Source organism: Ranitomeya imitator, chromosome 1 (genome assembly GCF_032444005.1).
Source record: "Ranitomeya imitator isolate aRanImi1 chromosome 1, aRanImi1.pri, whole genome shotgun sequence".
Lineage (NCBI taxonomy): Eukaryota > Metazoa > Chordata > Amphibia > Anura > Dendrobatidae > Ranitomeya > Ranitomeya imitator.
This window is the reverse complement of record NC_091282.1, coordinates 926,463,482-926,480,680: the sequence shown is the minus strand read 5'-3', so window position 1 is coordinate 926,480,680 and position 17,199 is coordinate 926,463,482. Positions and strand designations below refer to the sequence as shown.

Here is a 17,199-nt window from a genome sequence, read left to right as displayed (position 1 = left end):
CGTACTTATCGTTCTCGCTGGTTGTTAGCTCCATGTAAAAACATTGCTGGCATCGTTGCTTTTGCTGTCAAACATGACGAATCACGCCGACCTGATGACCAAATAAAGTTCTGGCCTTCTAGCTCCGACCAGCGATGTCACAGCGGGATCCTGATCGCTGTTGCGTGTCAAACACAACGAGATCGCTATCCAGGACGCTGCAACGTCACAGATCGTTGTCGTTCTCATTGTAAAGTTGCTCAGTGTGAAGGTACCTGATGGAAAGAGTGCTGAATGAAGGTGAACAGCATCGGGAAGACCCTTGAAAGCATGTCTGACACCCAGATCACTGCTAAGAACATTGGTGTCACAATTTACTCCACTTTAAGGACTCACAGTAAAACATTCAAAATTGAATAGATATTGGCATTTACAGGAAAAAAAATTATAAGAAATATTTTTCTTGTATATTGACTTATATATAAGGCAACATTTAAAAAGGATTTTTTTAAAAACACACATAATTAAACCAAAATTGATTTTTTCTCCAAAATTTTTTTAAATTTCAGTGTAATTTATAAAAGAAGCAAGAAGTGCCAAAAATTGGGGACTTAGACAGACTCAGCTTAACCCTATATTAGACATAAAAGAGGCCCTCATACACTTTCTGTTCAAATTGTAATGTAGTGGTACTCCTAAGGACAATGGTGTCACACTTTACTCCACTTTAGAGACTTACAGTAAAACATTCAAAATCGACGATAAATTGGAGTTTACAGGAAAAAAATGTTAAGAAACATTCTTTTCTGTATAAAGATAAGCATTATTTCCTCTATGTAAGGCATAATTTTAAAAGGATTTGAAAAAATAATAATTGAAGTAAGCCAAAATTGGAATCTTTATTAAAAAAAATTTAAATTTCAGTGTATATTATGAAGGAAGCACGAATGGTCTAAAATGGAAGATGGAAGAGGCACTCAGATACATTAGACATAAAGCAGGGCATCAAGCAGATTCTGTGCAAATTATCATGTAGTAGTGCTCCTAGACTCATAAAGGCTATGCACTAAGCACAAAGGCTGCCACAAATGACAAGGAGCCTTTGTATAGTTGGGGCCTTTCGTATATTCTTCAAGGCACCAACTGTAGTATCTCATTTAAATATTGTGAACAAAGTGTAGTTGTGGTAATCTCACACTCATAAATGTTCTGCACACAGTGCAAAGCCTGACAAAAATTACAAGCGGGGTGCAACCTAATCAATTAGGTTTGTCCTGATGAATATGTTGTCTGCTGTCCTCGAAACGCGCTCACCTATAAAACCTGTTAAAGAAAATTTTGAAAGTATACCGTCTGGCCATCTATATCCATCAGCAGCGCAACAAGGTGACACTTTACTGGAATTATTTGCTTATCAGGGAAATGTAACGTTCCATGACCACAAGTACTTTTCTATGTGTCGGTCGTGAATAGTGTAATCCCAGTAGCTGCACTGATAAAGGCATGGGTGATGTTCCTGGACACATGCTGGTACATGGATGGATGCCACTCCAAGAGAAATAGCGGTGGCTAGGGACAAAGTAGCTAGGGACAGCTTCTGAAATGAGTCAGTGAAAAAATATCCATGACTACAGGCTACAGACTACAGCCCGGAAATGCCCGTTTTGCACATTAGCCTTTGGGTGGCTGGGAACTTTCTTTATAGTTCCAAGGCCTGGGGTAGGGACAGCTGAAAGCTGTGTTGGGAGGAGTTTTTGGAAGTGCCTGATGATGGTGCCTCAGAATGTGCAAGCACAGGTAAAGAGGCAGAGGTGTCACTCTCTGGCACCAATCATGGACTCAATCATTCGCCTCACTGAGTCAGTTGCTTAGTTGACATGTGCCTGATCATGCTGGTGGTCTTTAGGCTCTGAGTGGTCAGGACCCTGCTGATATTGGTATGGCATAGGAGGCAAAAGACTATTTTTTTGGCTCAAAACCATATTGAAAAAAGTCCCAGATTGGGGAACATCTAACTCTTTGATTATGAAATTCACAAGTGTCAGTGCTCAGTGGAACAGTTGACCACCTTCCCCCTGATCACCTCCCACTGCCTCTTCCTGCCTGTTTCAGTGCTGCCAATCCCTCCCCCTCAGTGCTGCTGGCCTCACTCTTCATGCAAGCTTCCCAGTAACCTGACTTATCAGCAACTGTGTCTCATCATCATCTACCTTCTTAGACAGGCTGCTCTAAATTTTTTGCATTACTTCAGAGTATCTCCATCTGTCGCTTTTGGAACATTCAGGGTGAGAGGCCATAATCAAGAAATGATTTTGTAAATAGCTCCTCGGACTGTCCTAGTGTGGGATCACTGGTCTCTTGGGACTCTACATTGTGGGAGGAAGGATGATCAGGGTGAGACTGGACAATGTGGAAGACTTGGTAGCTTTGGCAATCATGTTGGAAGCATTTTCTAAAATCTAACCGACCACCTGTTTGCACTACTGTGCCTTCAGAAGTGATGTTTCTCATACCTCTCTGAAAAGTGGTACAGGAAGCTATGTGTCATGGATGAGCATGTTTATTGTGCTCCAGCAACAGGCATATTTGCACCTGTCCAATGTCCTTGGAATCTACATGCACCATCATCAGCACTTCCACTTCCCCATCCCTTATCGCACGCCTTACTTATTTTCTAATTACTAGGTCTCAGGAAACCAAGTTTCCTTTATTAATTGAAACTTTATTTTTTTTAATGAACTAAAAAATTTGGTAAACTGTAGCTGGCCAAGTGTTTTAAAAAATTTTAAGCCACCGTAATTTTACACAAAGCAGGTTAAACTGTGTGGATGATAATAGTCAATTTTTGGAACCAAAATATTTGGTCAACTGTAGCAAGCCAAGCAGTTTTTAAACATTTTAAAACACCATAATTTTACATAAAGCATGTTAAACTGTATGGATTACTAATTGAATCCAGAATAATTTTTTAAATATTTTTTTGCAAATTTATATTCCATCATAATGTAACAATAAGCAGTGCGTTAAAGTCTATCGATAATTAATTTAATCCAGAAAAAAATGTTTGAAGTTTTTTTTGCAGTTTTATATGCTACCGTAATGTAACACCACGTTAAACCGCATGGATGACTAATTACATCCAGAAAAAAAATTGGAACTTTTTTTGAGTTTTATGTACCACCGTAATGTAACACTAACAACTTTAAACTGTATGGATCAGGGGAGTCAAACTGCATTCCTCGAGGGCTGCAAACAGGTCATGTTTTCAGGATTTCCTTGTACTGCACAGGTGATAATTTAATCACCTACACAAATAATGAGTATGGATGACTAATTGAACCCAGAGATACATTTTAAATGGTTTTGTGGAGTTTTATATACGAATGCAATGTACCACTAAGCACGTTAAACTGTATGGATGACAATATAGTTAATCGTTTCATCCCCAAAAAAGATTGCGGTCATGTGCAGCAGCTATATATTTGATGGTTCAGCATCAGCACCAATATCAACACTAGAAAACTCTGATTATTTAAACTATACACACACAGGCCTGAATTACTGCTCTCTCCCTCCAATCAGAACTGTCACTGAGCTGTGCAATTGCATCAGTGATATACCCTACATAGAAATATTGCACAGAAAGGAATCATTATCAAAAGCATCTTTATTAAATACACACAATATTATTAAAATACATAGATACAAAATGGGAAACTCTGAAGGGTAACAACTACACCAAGGGCTGCAGGTCTGAGGTAATTATGCTGCACTAATTGTTTTTTACTGTCCTGTATGTTAGCTTGGATGTGGTTGCTGGATGCTTTTTACCAGTGTAGTGTCATTTACTCCAATAATTTGGATCACTAGCACACCAATGTTTGCTATAGGGATTGTACTCTTGATTATGAGCAATTTGTTAACCTCTTACCTGCGGCCCTTGGTGTAGTTGTCACCCTTCAGAGTTTCCCATTTTGTATCTATGTATTTTAATAATATTGTGTGTATTTAATAAAGATGCTTTTGATAATGATCCCTTTCTGTGCAATATTTCTATGTCGGGTATATCTGTCGTAATTGCACAGGATTCCTTTGGATAGTAATCCCTTTATAGGCACAGGTGTATTGTTTATAACACGATGTGTATTGTTTATCAACTTCGGCTTATAATTGCATCAGTGAGCTGAGTATGGCGACACCTGTCCTTTCATAATCTTTGATGAGGTTATGTGGCCAGCCAATTAAAGTAATGCCACTACCAAGATGGCTGCAGTATTACAGTGAATGGCAGGCAATCCCAACATTATTGGCTGTGTAACAGGCTCTAAACATGCGGGGCGGGGATTCAAGCTTCAAATATGAGCACCAGCCAATGCTCGTCGAATGCCAAGCACAACCGAGCACCCAGACACTCGAGTAATATCCAAGTATCACCGAGCACATTTGCTCATTTCTGATATTTATCTTTTTATCCCATATCTATCTAAAATGAGAATAACAATGGTAATATTGGGTGCAAGATCTTGGACTTAAATTTCAGGTCCACTCAAAGTATAGAAAGGCAGGCAGCAAAAAATATGTTTAAAAGGTGAGTCACTTTATTGACCTATCATAATGTGGAAAAAGATTGGATAGGTCTTTAAACAGTACTTTAAAGATTAAGGTGCATGTATTAAGGTGCTACTCATTGCAAATAATGAAGAGGAAAGGTGAAGGAGCTTGGTCACGCTAATTCCAATTCAGGTAAGAGGTTCGAACCACAGGGTGCCATGTCTCTGGCTGGTGCAGCACAGCAGTAATGAACCAAGAGAAGACGGAGGTAGGTAAAAGTCAATAATTCTTTAATCTTGTATTCATTAAAATTACCGTATATACTCGAGTATAAGCCGACCCGAGTATAAGCCGACCCCCCTAATTTTGCCACAAAAAACTGGGAAAACTTATTGACTCGAGTATAAGCCTAGGGTGGAAATGTAGCATTTACCGGTGAATTTCAAAAATAAAAATAGATCATTATTTCCCCATAGCTGTGCCATATAGTGCTCTGCACCGTTCATATTGCCCCATAGATGCTGCACAGATGCCCCATATAGTGCTGTGTGCCGTTCATACTGCCCCCATAGATGCTGCACAGATGCCCCATATAGTGCTGTGTGCCGTTCATACTGCCCCCATATAGTGCTGTGTGCCGTTCATACTGCCCCCATAGATGCTGCACAGATGCCTCATATAGTGCTGTGTGCCGTTCATACTGCCCCCATATAGTGCTGTGTGCCGTTCATACTGCCCCCATATAGTGCTGTGTGCCGTTCATACTGCCCCCATATAGTGCTGTGTGCCGTTCATACTGCCCCCATATAGTGCTGTGTGCCGTTCATACTGCCCCCATATAGTGCTGTGTGCCGTTCATACTGCCCCCATATAGTGCTGTGTGCCGTTCATACTGCCCCCATATAGTGCTGTGTGCCGTTCATACTGCCCACATATAGTGCTGTGTGCCGTTCATACTGCCCCCATATAGTGCTGTGTGCCGTTCATACTGCCCCCATATAGTGCTGTGTGCCGTTCATACTGCCCCCATATAGTGCTGTGTGCCGTTCATACTGCCCCCATATAGTGCTGTGTGCCGTTCATACTGCCCCCATATAGTGCTGTGTGCCGTTCATACTGCCCCATAGATGCTGCACATAAATCTGTGCTGCCGCTGCTGCTGCTGCAATAAAAAAAAAAAAACACATACTCACCTCCCTTGATTGCAGCTCCCAGCGTCCGGTCCCGGCGCCTCCATCTTCCCGGCGTCTCTGCTCTGACTGATCAGGCAGAGGGCGCCGCGCACACTATATGCGTCATCGCGCCCTCTGCCTGAACAGTCAGAGCGCAGACGCCGGGAAGATGGAGGCGCCGGGAAGATGGAGCGACGCCCGGCGGCTGGAACGCGGACAGGTGAATATAACATACTTACCTAGTCCCAGCGATCCTCGCGCTGTCCCTGCCTTCCTCCCCGTCTTCTGTGCTGCAGCATCTTCCTGTCAGCGGTCACCGGCACCGCTGATTAGAGAAATGAATAGGCGGCTCCGCCCCTATGGGAGGTGGAGCCGCTTATTCATATCTCTAATGAGCGGTCCCACGTGACCGCTGAAGAGGGGAAGACGCTGCAGCACAGAAGACGGGGAGGAAGGCAGGGACAGCGCGAGGATCGCTGGGACTAGGTAAGTATACCTCAGCGCCCTCTCCCCCTCACCCGCCGACCCCACCACTACCGTGACTCGAGTATAAGCCGAGGGGGGCACTTTCAGCCCAAACATTTGGGCTGAAAATCTCGGCTTATACTCGAGTATATACGGTACATCCATGGCTTCCCATCTCCCTTCTTACTCGCCACTCCGGGCCATGCTGTGAGTTCTGTCCTCCACTAGCTCCATGCTCTAGACCTCATGTCCCTCCTTGTTGCACACGTCCCGGCTGTATGCTTAGGGCGGCCGCCCCGGTACTTCCTGTTTCTTATAGTGACTGACTGCACCTTCCTAAGGTGTCCCCTGCCAATTGCCAAGAGGCATCAGGTACTTAAGGCATTCTCACTCCTAGTGGGATGCCTGAGCAACGTATTTACTCAGCTAGTGTTTTGCTGCTGAGTTGCTCAGTCCTGTCTTGCTTTATCTCTCGTGTCAGCCACCCAGGGGGACTTCGTACCCTGGCCTGTACCTGTGTCCTGTGTCTCTTGTTTCATCCACCCAGGGGGGATTCGTACCCTGGTCTGAATCCTTGTTTCTGTACCTTGGCCCGTTCCTGACCATTTCTGAGTTAGTCCTATTCCTGTATCCGATTGTATCCCTGTCTGTAGCCTTTCCAATTCCGCTGTGTGTTTCCTTGTGTTCACTCCTTCTGCTCTTTGCTCCACCTCCTGCTGTTCTGCTCCTTTCTCCACCTCCTCAGCTCTGCTCTTTGCTCCACTTTTTTTCTATTCTATCTATCTATCTGTGACATCCCTGCCGGCATCGCTGCATGGCTTCCTATCTCCCCTCTTACTCCCCGCTCCGGGCCTTGCTGTGAATTCTGTCCTTTGCCGGTTGCATGCTTCCTGGCTGTATGCTTAGGGTGACAGCCCCAACACTTTCTGTTCTTATAGTGACTGTGTGCACCTTCCTAAGGTGTCCTTTGCCAATTGCCAAGAGGCATCAAGTACTTAAGGCATTCCCACCCCTAGTGGGATGCCTGAGCAACATATTTACTCAGCTAGTGTCATGCTGCTGAATTGTCAGGTCCCGTCTTGCTTTATCTCTCGTGTCAGCCACCCAGGGGGGCTTCGTACCCTGGCCTGCACCTGTATCCTGGGTCTCTTGTTTCATCCACCCAGGGGGGGCTTCATACCTTGGTCTTAATCCTTGTTTCTGTGCCTTGTCTGGTTTCTGATCCTTTCTGAACTCAGTCCTTTGTATCCCTTTGCTATTCCTCTGTGTGTTTCCTTGTGTTCACTCCTTCTGCTCTTTGCTCTGCCTCCTGTGGCTCTGCTCTTTGCTCCGCCTCCTGCAGCTCTTCTCTTTGCTTCACCTCCTGCGGTTCTGCACTTTGCTCCGCCTCCTGCGGTTCTGCTCTTTGCTCCGCCTCCTCCGCCAATCCTGAGAAAGGATTGTTTTATCTGAAATGTTGCCACGCCACAGGGCATTTAAGTCCTATTTTTACATCTTTTGGTGCTATTTCCCTTTTTGTTTACTATCTATCTAGCTATCTATCTAAATGGTGCAAATCAATTTGCAATTTGCAGGACCTGAACCAGTGGCTATATCAGTAATTTGTGGCAATAGGGCAAATTCATGTCAACTACGTCCTAAAGGGAATCTGTCACCCCTGGGATCTACATGACCTTTAATATGGGCATACATTTAATAAAAAATATTAAACTAGTCCTGCCTGTATGCCTTATATTAGCAGTTGTGTGGTTGAGAAATCTTATATTCTTTCCTTATGCTAATGATTTCTTCCAGGCTCTGGTTTGTATGGTGCCTGGAAGAAATCCCTGCCTCTCTTCATTAAAATACTACCCCACTGTTATGCACATCAGTTCTGGCCATCCTGTGCCTGTGCGCTACACTCCCTCTATAATACGTACCTTTTCCTCCCTTCAATGAGGTACAGGAATGGCATTTCAGCACCAGAACTGGCATGCATGGTAAGTATTTTAAGTAAGAAAGGACGGAGGGATTTTTTCCAGGCACTGCACGCCCCTGACCCTGTAAGAAATCATTATCATAATGAAAGAATATAAGATTTCTCAACAAGACCGATAATATGAGGCATACAGGTAGGACTAGTGCAATGTTTCTATTACCTGTATTCCCATATTAAAAGGTCATATACATCCCAGTGGTGACAGATTCCCTTTAACTTACTGAATCCCTGGCTCCTCTTTAACCCCCTTTTATCATCTTCTCCATGATTATATTATTAAGGATTCAATTGAAGAGATTAGCAAATTTATTCAGGTAGAAATGAACTTTCCCTCAATTTTCACAAAATACTTATTCTTCAGAAATGGATTTTTTGCAATGTACTCCTTGTAAATTTAGCAAAATGCCATCACATTTTGCTAATCTGTGGAACACAAAACAAATGGTAAAAAATGGGTATTCCCCTCATTAGTCACCTTTCCTGCCGCCCATGCAGCACACTAGCTTACTCTCCTTGTATACATTCTCTACCTGACTCTTCTATTTCAGGTCAGGATTCTGGCTGGACAAGGATTCAGATGTCACAACACTACAATGATTGTTTCATGTAGTGATGTCAGAGGCTTGTCAAGCCAGAAACCAGGGTCTAAAGTGATAAAAGTAAAAGAGAATGCAGGTAATGGGCAAAGATGAAAAGCGGAAACATCAAGGAGAGTACAGCAGGACAGTTGAGCAGAAAGGTTTTTTCTTTTCATTTTCACATCTTACATTTGTTATATTTAAGGGTATATAGGCCTAAAAGTAAGAGACATTCAATTTGCAGAGAATAACTTCAATTCAAAACTAATTTCCTTGTAAAATCCACATGATTTGCTAATTTCTAATCTTTGTACCATCTCTTTTATTTAATTGCCAAAGTGATAACTAAAGGGGAGTGGGTCAACACTTTCTTGATTCTCCATCTTGCCAAAAAAAATGAGAACATGTTGATTGATGAAAATTCTGACTTTTAAATTTGTATGCAATAACCTGACTGATTTGACAAAACAAGTACGTCATCTAAATTGTTGCAGAATTTTCCAGAGGTGCATTCACTTACGTTGACTGCATTAGGTGTATATTTTTGTTTGGGATAAAAACAATCTGGTCATCCCCAACTATTTTCCAATATCTTTCTTTGCATCACCTTTTAACAAGAGTATTGGTCAAGTAGATTCTGATTTAAACCTTATTCAGACATCCCTTTCACAAAAACGTTTTATTTCTGTGTTTTTCACTTATTCAACACATAACCATTATGATTTATGGATCTATTCACATTCGTGAATGTAGACAAAATGTAGACAAGTTGAACAGATATTTTAGATTTTCCATCTTTTTCAGAATTGCTGCTGCCCAACACATGTCAATGTGTAGCCCATGTCTTATAGTCTTAAAATTGAAAATCATTCTTACCAGCACTGTGGCTACACGTAGCACCACACCGCGCATGTTGTTTTCTAGTTTTCTATCTGTCAGAGAACCGTTCAGTCCGGTCACAGGATTCCACGATCCTAGCTGTATGGGAAAAAAAAGAAGTCATGATCAAAGCTAATCAATTTGGAAATCCATTAACAGATTTGCTGAGTGCTGACATTCATTTTCTGTGAACGGAAGCTTAGGATATTGTTTCAGCGATGAACAACCTAACTATATGTAATGAAAACCTTACAGCAAATTTAATGTTTTATGCATTTATATAATGATTAGTGTTGAGCATTCCGATACCGCAAGTATCGGGTATCGGCCGATACTTGCGGTATCGGAATTCCGATACCGAGATCCGATATTTTTGTGATATCGGGTATTGGTATCGGAAGTGTAAAATAAAGAATTAAAATAAAAAATATTGTTATATTCACCTCTCCAGCGGCCCCTGGACATCAGCGGGAGGATCCGGCGTCCGGCACGGCTTCTTTCTTCAAAATGCGCGCCTTCAGGACCTGTGGTATGACGTCCCGGCTTCTGATTGGTCGCGTGCCGCCCATGTGACCGCCACGCGACCAATCAGAAGCCGCGACGTCATTCCTCAGCTAAAGTCCTAGAATAAGCGCCTTTTAGGACCTGAGGAATGACGTCGCGGCTTCTGATTGGTCGCGTGGCGGTCACATGGGCGGCACGCGACCAATCAGAAGCCGGGACGTCATTCCACAGGTCCTGAAGGCGCGCATTTTGAAGAAAGAAGCCGTGCCGGACGCCGGATCCTCCCGCTGATGTCCAGGGGCCGCCGGAGAGGTGAATATAACAATATTTTTTATTTTAATTCTTTATTTTACACTTTAATATGGATCCCAGGGCCTGAAGGAGAGTTTCCTCTCCTTCAGACCCTGGGATCCATGAGGATACATTCCGATACTTGATGTCCCATTGACTTGTATTGGTATCGGATATCGGTATCGGCGATATCCGATATTTTTCGGGTATCGGCCGATACTATCCGATACCGATACTTTCAAGTATCGGACGGTATCGCTCAACACTAATAATGATAATCCTGCAAATGCAAACATTGGTTGCAGAAGCCTTATCTGAATTACAAATAATGGTCTCCGAACCCTGGGTACCCTGACACCATGCTCTGACATTGCACAATACTCAATTACTGGCACATTACAACTGATCTGAGCCAGAAACATAGAATGTATGCTGTGATTTTGCATATTGGCACAGCAGGAACTAGCCTAGCCCTTGAAATGAGCTTCACTGATGATGCTTCATTTCAGGGAGGTGACTGCAGCATCTTCTCCCAGATGACACTATGCTTGAGTATCCCAGGGTGCACTGGGATACTCAAACAAAGCATCATCACACAGGCAGTAAGCCAAAAGGTGATAGATACTGTAGGTAGGGAACAGTGGGGAATTTTGAATGCAAACATATTAGAAATTAGCTTAGCTTTCAACAGTAAAAAGGGATTTAGATGAAAATATATTTGACCTTTGGATCACCCCTTTAAGTGAATCAGTAATAATAACAATAAAAAAATACAAATCTGGTATTGTTATTTTTGTTTCAACCTGAAGAATAAAACCAAAATTGTCCATGCCATCTCCCATGAAGTGAATTAAAAATGTATCAAATAAGTAGTTTTTTTTCCAGAAAAGTGAACCAATAAAAATTAAAAAAATTTCCAGCTTGGCATGCAAAAAAATAAGCCATTGTACAGTTCCGTTGAAGGAAAATGTCAAAATTATGGCTCTCGGAATATGCAACACAGATGCAAAAGTGATCAAGCATAAAAACTTCATCAACTTAATATTGCTGTATTTGTATCGAGGTACAGAATAAAGTTATCACTCTTTTGTGCATCACTTGAATGATTAAAATACAAAATGGGAAAAAAGGGAGCAGAATTGCTGTTTTTATCAATTTCTCTCAATAAACAGTTACATTTAAAGTAAACATATCACTAAAAATTGTATTTTTTTATTTAAAAGCAGCTGTAACAACATTAATGATTTGACAAAAAACTTTTGGGACTTCTCAGGCTTCTCTGCTCTGCTGAAATCACTCTCCCACAATGCATTGCAGTAGGTTATTTATTACAAGACTTTCACTATCCTCTGGTCAGTGATGCCCAGCACATACAGTGTCAGTTGAGTTACATCCCCGGCCAGTGTGGTCTGACTGCTCCAGGGCTGAGGACTGCTCAGTATGGGTCTGATAGAGATTCCCAGCAGTCGAGTGCTGAGCTTTCATCTGTATGGAGCAGTCAGTCTGCTTGTTGGCAGGGAATGTAACTCTATTAACACTGTGTGTGTGCCGAACAGCACTACCAAATCTACATGCAGAGCGGGATCACTGGGCTGCCGTAATACAATGGTAACTATTGTGCTGTGACTCAGGAATAAACCAGCGATCCTGATCTGCATTTGCTGGGAAGGCACAATGTATTACCAGGATGTACAGGCAGCTCTTTCTGTGCTGAAGACCAAGTGTCTTCATAAATCTTCACACAGTTAAGGTACCGTCACACTAGACGATATCGCTAGCGATCCGTGACGTTGCAGCGTCCTCGCTAGCGATATCGTCCAGTGTGACAAGCAGCAGCGATCAGGCCCCTGCTGTGCTCTCGCTGGTCGGGGAAGAAAGTCCAGAACTTTATTTGGTCACTGGACTCCCCGTAGACATCGCTGAATCGGCGTGTGTGACACCGATTCAGCGATGTCTTCACTGGTAACCAGGGTAAACATCGGGTAACTAAGCGCAGGGCCGCGCTTAGTAACCCGATGTTTACCCTGGTTACCATCCTAAAAGTAAAAAAAAACAAACACTACATACTTACCTACAGCCGTCTGTCCTCCAGCGCTGTGCTCTGCACTCCTCCTGTACTGGCAGTGAGCGTCGGTCAGCCGGAAAGCAGAGCGATGACGTCACCGCTCTGCTTTCCGGCCGCTGTGCTCACACAGACAGTACAGGAGGAGTGCAGAGCACAGCGCCGGGGACAGACAGCGGTAGGTAAGTATGTAGTGTTTGTTTTTTTTTACTTTAGGATGGTAACCAGGGTAAACATCGGGTTTTAAGCACGGCCCTGCGCTTAGTTACCCGATGTTTACCCTGGTTACCGGCATCGTTGGTCGCTGGAGAGCGGTCTGTGTGACAGTTCTCCAGCGACCAAACAGCGACGCTGCAGCGATCCGGATCGTTGTCGGTATCGCTGCAGCGTCGCTAAGTGTGACGGTACCTTTAGTTGTAGAGCTGCCTGTGAGCTTCCACCTCTGTTGCTTCAAGTCCTTGTTGTGGGATTCTTACTTCCTCCCCTGCAGACACTTGCATACAGCATCTAAATTATGATCTGAAGACTCCTGCAGCTGTTGTATCCTCCCCCACTGTCACATCAAGTAGAAATGAGAAGAAATGTTGCTGGCAATAAACCTTACCTACTGACAGAAGACATGTGCCAGACAAGAGAAGTTTTATTTATTTTTAGTACATGTATATGACCAGTGCATATGAGTTAAATGTTGTACATACTGTATCTATGAAGTACCTGCATGAATATATATACTGTAAGAACTGCATGCAAACATGTATGCAGTGTGTATATATTGTACGTGTATACTGTATCTGTGTACAGTGTGATTATATTCTGTATATGTGTGTATATGTACTGTATGTATCTGATGTGTATATATACATTTTGGGTGCGGTGTGTAAAAACACTCAATACATTATATGTGTGTGCTTATACTGTATCTATGTGTGTGTGCATGTACATATATATACACACACTGTGGTGTATATATACTGTATATGTGTATGCACAGTGTTTGTAGATGTACAGTTGTACTCAAAAGTTTACATACCCCTGAAGAAGTTTTGCTTTCTTGGCCTTTTTTCAGAGAATATGAGTGAAACTCCAAAACTTTTTCTCCACTCATGGTTAGTGGTTGGGTGAAGCCATTTATTGTCAAACTACTGTGTGTTGTCTTTTTAAATCAAAATGACAACCCAAAACATCCAAAAAATCCAAACGACCCTGATCAAAAGTTCACATACCCTGGTGATTTTGGCCTGATAATGGGCTTGAGTGGCTACTAAAGGTAACATCCTCACCTGTAACATATTTGATTGTAATCAGTGTGTGTGCATAAAATCTGAGTCAGTTAATGGGATCCAGACAGACTCTTGCATCTTTTATCCAGCCACTGACGTTTCAGGATTGTGAGTCATGGGGAAAGCAAAAGTATTGTCAACGGATCTACAGGAAAAGGTAATTGAATTGTATAAAACAGGAAAGGGATGCAAAAAGATATCCAAGTAATTGATAATGCCAGTCAGCAGCGTTCAAACTGTAATTAACAAATGGAAAATCAGGGGCTCTGTAAAAAGAAAAACCATGGTCAGGTAGACCAACAAAATGTTGTCCACAACTGCCAGGAAAATTGTTCCGGATGCAAAGAAAAGCACAAAAATAACATTAGCTAAAATACAAGACTCTGAAAACTAGCAGTGTGGCTGTTTTAAAATGCTCAATAAGGAGGCACTTGAAGAAAAATGGGCTGCATGGTCGAGTCACCAGAAGCAAGCCTGCGCAAATGCCACAAGTATCTCACCTACAATACGCAAAACAGCACAGAGACAAGCCTCAAAACTTCTGGAACAATGTAATTTGGAATGATGAGACAACAATTGAACTTTTTGGCCACAAACATAAACATTACATCTGGAAAGAGGTCAACAAGACCTATGAAGAAAGGAACATCATTCCTACTGTAAAGCATGGAGGTAAATCGCTGTTGCTTTCAGGTTGTGTGAGCTACAAAGGCACAGGAAACAGTCAAAGTAGAAGGAAAGATGAATGCAGCACATAATCAGCAAATACTGGAGGCAAATTTGTACTCATCAGCCCAGAAGCTGCGCATGGTAAGTACTTGGACATTCCAACATGACATCAATCCAAAACACAAGACCAAGTCGACATTGTTAGGGCTGGTGGAACGCGCCAAATAATTATAAGGATGGCATAAAGTGCGTTCGCAGCCGGGGTCCACTGTGCAGAGATGGAACCTGCTGCTAAGTAATGGTGGAGGGACGCTTCCTCACACGTGGGTTAGACTTCATCCAGTGTGAATGGAAGCGAACTCTGTTGCTTCACAGAGTCACCAAATAAACGCTGAGCCCTGTTAGCAGTTACAGGGTGCAGCTGTAAGACGCAAGTGGGATCCCTATGAATTACCCCCACTAGACTGGTGATTGGACTCCCTCTGACCCTCGGTGGCTTTTGAGCCCACGCCTGAGGACGCCATGAGTCAGATGCAGAGTCCAAGAGGGAATTCCCACCCTACACTGACCAGTTGTCAAGACAGAAATAGGAATTTACTGCACAAGAGTGCATGCAGCGCCGCTCTGGCGGATGCCACTAACCACCCAACTTGGGCCTGAAAAGCGCTCTATTAGTGCACGGTGCCGCACTGGCGGTCACTGCTATCAGATGCAGTATCGTGTGCTAGATGTGTGGGATAGCACTGTCAGGTGCTAGGTAGCTTCCATCATTCACAAACAGTCAATAAAACTAGGGATGGGAATGATTAGGAGCTTTAATCCATCGACAGGCATACATCCACACACACACATTAGCAAGTTTATACTAGAGCATGACCATGCAGCCAGCGAACCTTTTTATAGTGGAAGTTCTCCAGGACCTATGTAGTGGTCCAATAGGAGCTGCTACAGGACCTGAGCATGTGACCCCCGACCTCCAATGAGAGGTCGTCTGTTATGACCTGGTGGTTAGGAGCACCCGGAATGACCTGATAGTTAAACCTCATACAGGACGAGCTCTGGGATGTGGGAGCTCTGCTGACCGCAAGCCCTAATCCTATCACACACACTAAAAATAGCCGTGGAACGCTCCTGACCAGACCTAGGCGCCTCGTCACAGCCTAAGAACTATCTAGCCCTAGAGAAAGAAAATAAAGCCTACCTTGCCTCAGAGAAATTCCCCAAAGGTAAAGGAAGCCCCCCACATATATTGACTGTGAGTAAAGATGAAAGTCACAAACGCAGAAATGAAACAGGTTTCAGCAAAGGGAGGCCAGACTTACTAAATAGACAGAGGATAGGAAAGGTAACTTTGCGATCAGCACAAAAACCTACAAAAGACCACGCAGAGTGTGCAAAAAAGACCTCCGCACCGACTCACGATGCGGAGGGGCCACTCTGCATCCCAGAGCTTCCAGCTAGCAAGACAAAATCATGATAACCAGCTGGACAAGAAAACAGTGAACAAATAATGACTATCAGGAACTTAGCTTCTGCAGAAGAAGGCAGGTCACCAGAGAGATCCAGGAGCGAACTGAACCAATGCAAAAACATTGACAGCTGGCATGGAGTAATGATCTGAGAGGAGTTAAATAGAGCAGCCAACCAAAGGATAAACCACGTCACCTGTGTAAGGAACCTCAGAGGCAGCAGCTTCACTCATAGCCACCAGAGGGAGCCCATAGACAGAACTCGCCGAAGTACCATTCACAACCACAGGAGGGAGCTCGACAACAGAATTCACAACAGTACCCCCCCCCCGAGGAGGGGTCACCGAACCCTCACCAGAGCCCCCAGGCCGATCAGGATGAGCCAAATGAAAGGCACGAACAAGATCGGCAGCATGAACATCAGAGGGAAAAACCCAGGAATTATCTTCCTGACCATAACCCTTCCACTTGACCAGGTGCTGGAGTTTCCGTCTCGAAACACGAGAATCCAAAATCTTCTCCACCACATACTCCAACTCCCCCTCGACCAACACCGGGGTAGGAGGATCAACGGAGGGAACCATAGGCGCCACGTATCTCCGCAACAACGACCTATGGAACACATTATGGATGGCAAAAGAAGCTGGAAAGTCCAAAAGAAATGACACAGGATTAAGAACTTCAGAAATCTTATATGGCCCAATGAAACGAGGCTTAAACTTAGGAGAGGAAACCTTCATAGGAACGTGACGAGATGACAACCAAACCAAATCCCCAACACGAAGTCGGGGACCAACACAACGCCGGCGGTTAGCGAAACGTTGAGCCTTCTCCTGGGACAATGTCAAATTGTCCACCACATGAGTCCAAATCTGCTGCAACCTGTCCACCACCGCATCCACACCAGGACAGTCCAAAGGCTCAACCTGCCCTGAAGAGAAACGAGGATGGAAACCAGAATTACAGAAAAAAGGAGAAACTAAAGTAGCCGAGCTGGCCCGATTATTAAGGGCGAACTCAGCCAAAGGCAAGAAGGACACCCAATCATCCTGATCAGCAGAAACAAAGCATCTCAGATATGTCTCCAAAGTCTGATTAGTTCGTTCGGTTTGGCCATTCGTCTGAGGATGGAAAGCTGAAGAAAAAGACAAATCAATGCCCATCTTAGCGCAAAAGGACCGCCAAAACCTCGAAACAAACTGGGAACCTCTGTCCGAGACGAAGTTCTCTGGAATGCCATGCAAACGAACCACATGCTGGAAAAACAATGGCACCAAATCAGAGGAGGAAGGCAATTTAGATAAAGGTACCAAATGGACCAT

At 43.6% G+C, this 17,199-nt stretch overlaps 1 protein-coding gene across 1 annotated transcript in view; it reads right to left on the bottom strand.

Moving 5' to 3' along the window:
• Nucleotides 1–17,199, bottom strand: part of GRID2 (glutamate ionotropic receptor delta type subunit 2) — a 2,297,645-nt gene that overhangs the window by 680,826 nt on the left and 1,599,620 nt on the right. Inside the window, exon 9 of the mRNA XM_069743575.1 lies at nt 9,600–9,701. Coding sequence (XP_069599676.1) covers nt 9,600–9,701 — 102 coding nt within the window. The remainder of the gene's footprint in view (nt 1–9,599; nt 9,702–17,199) is intronic.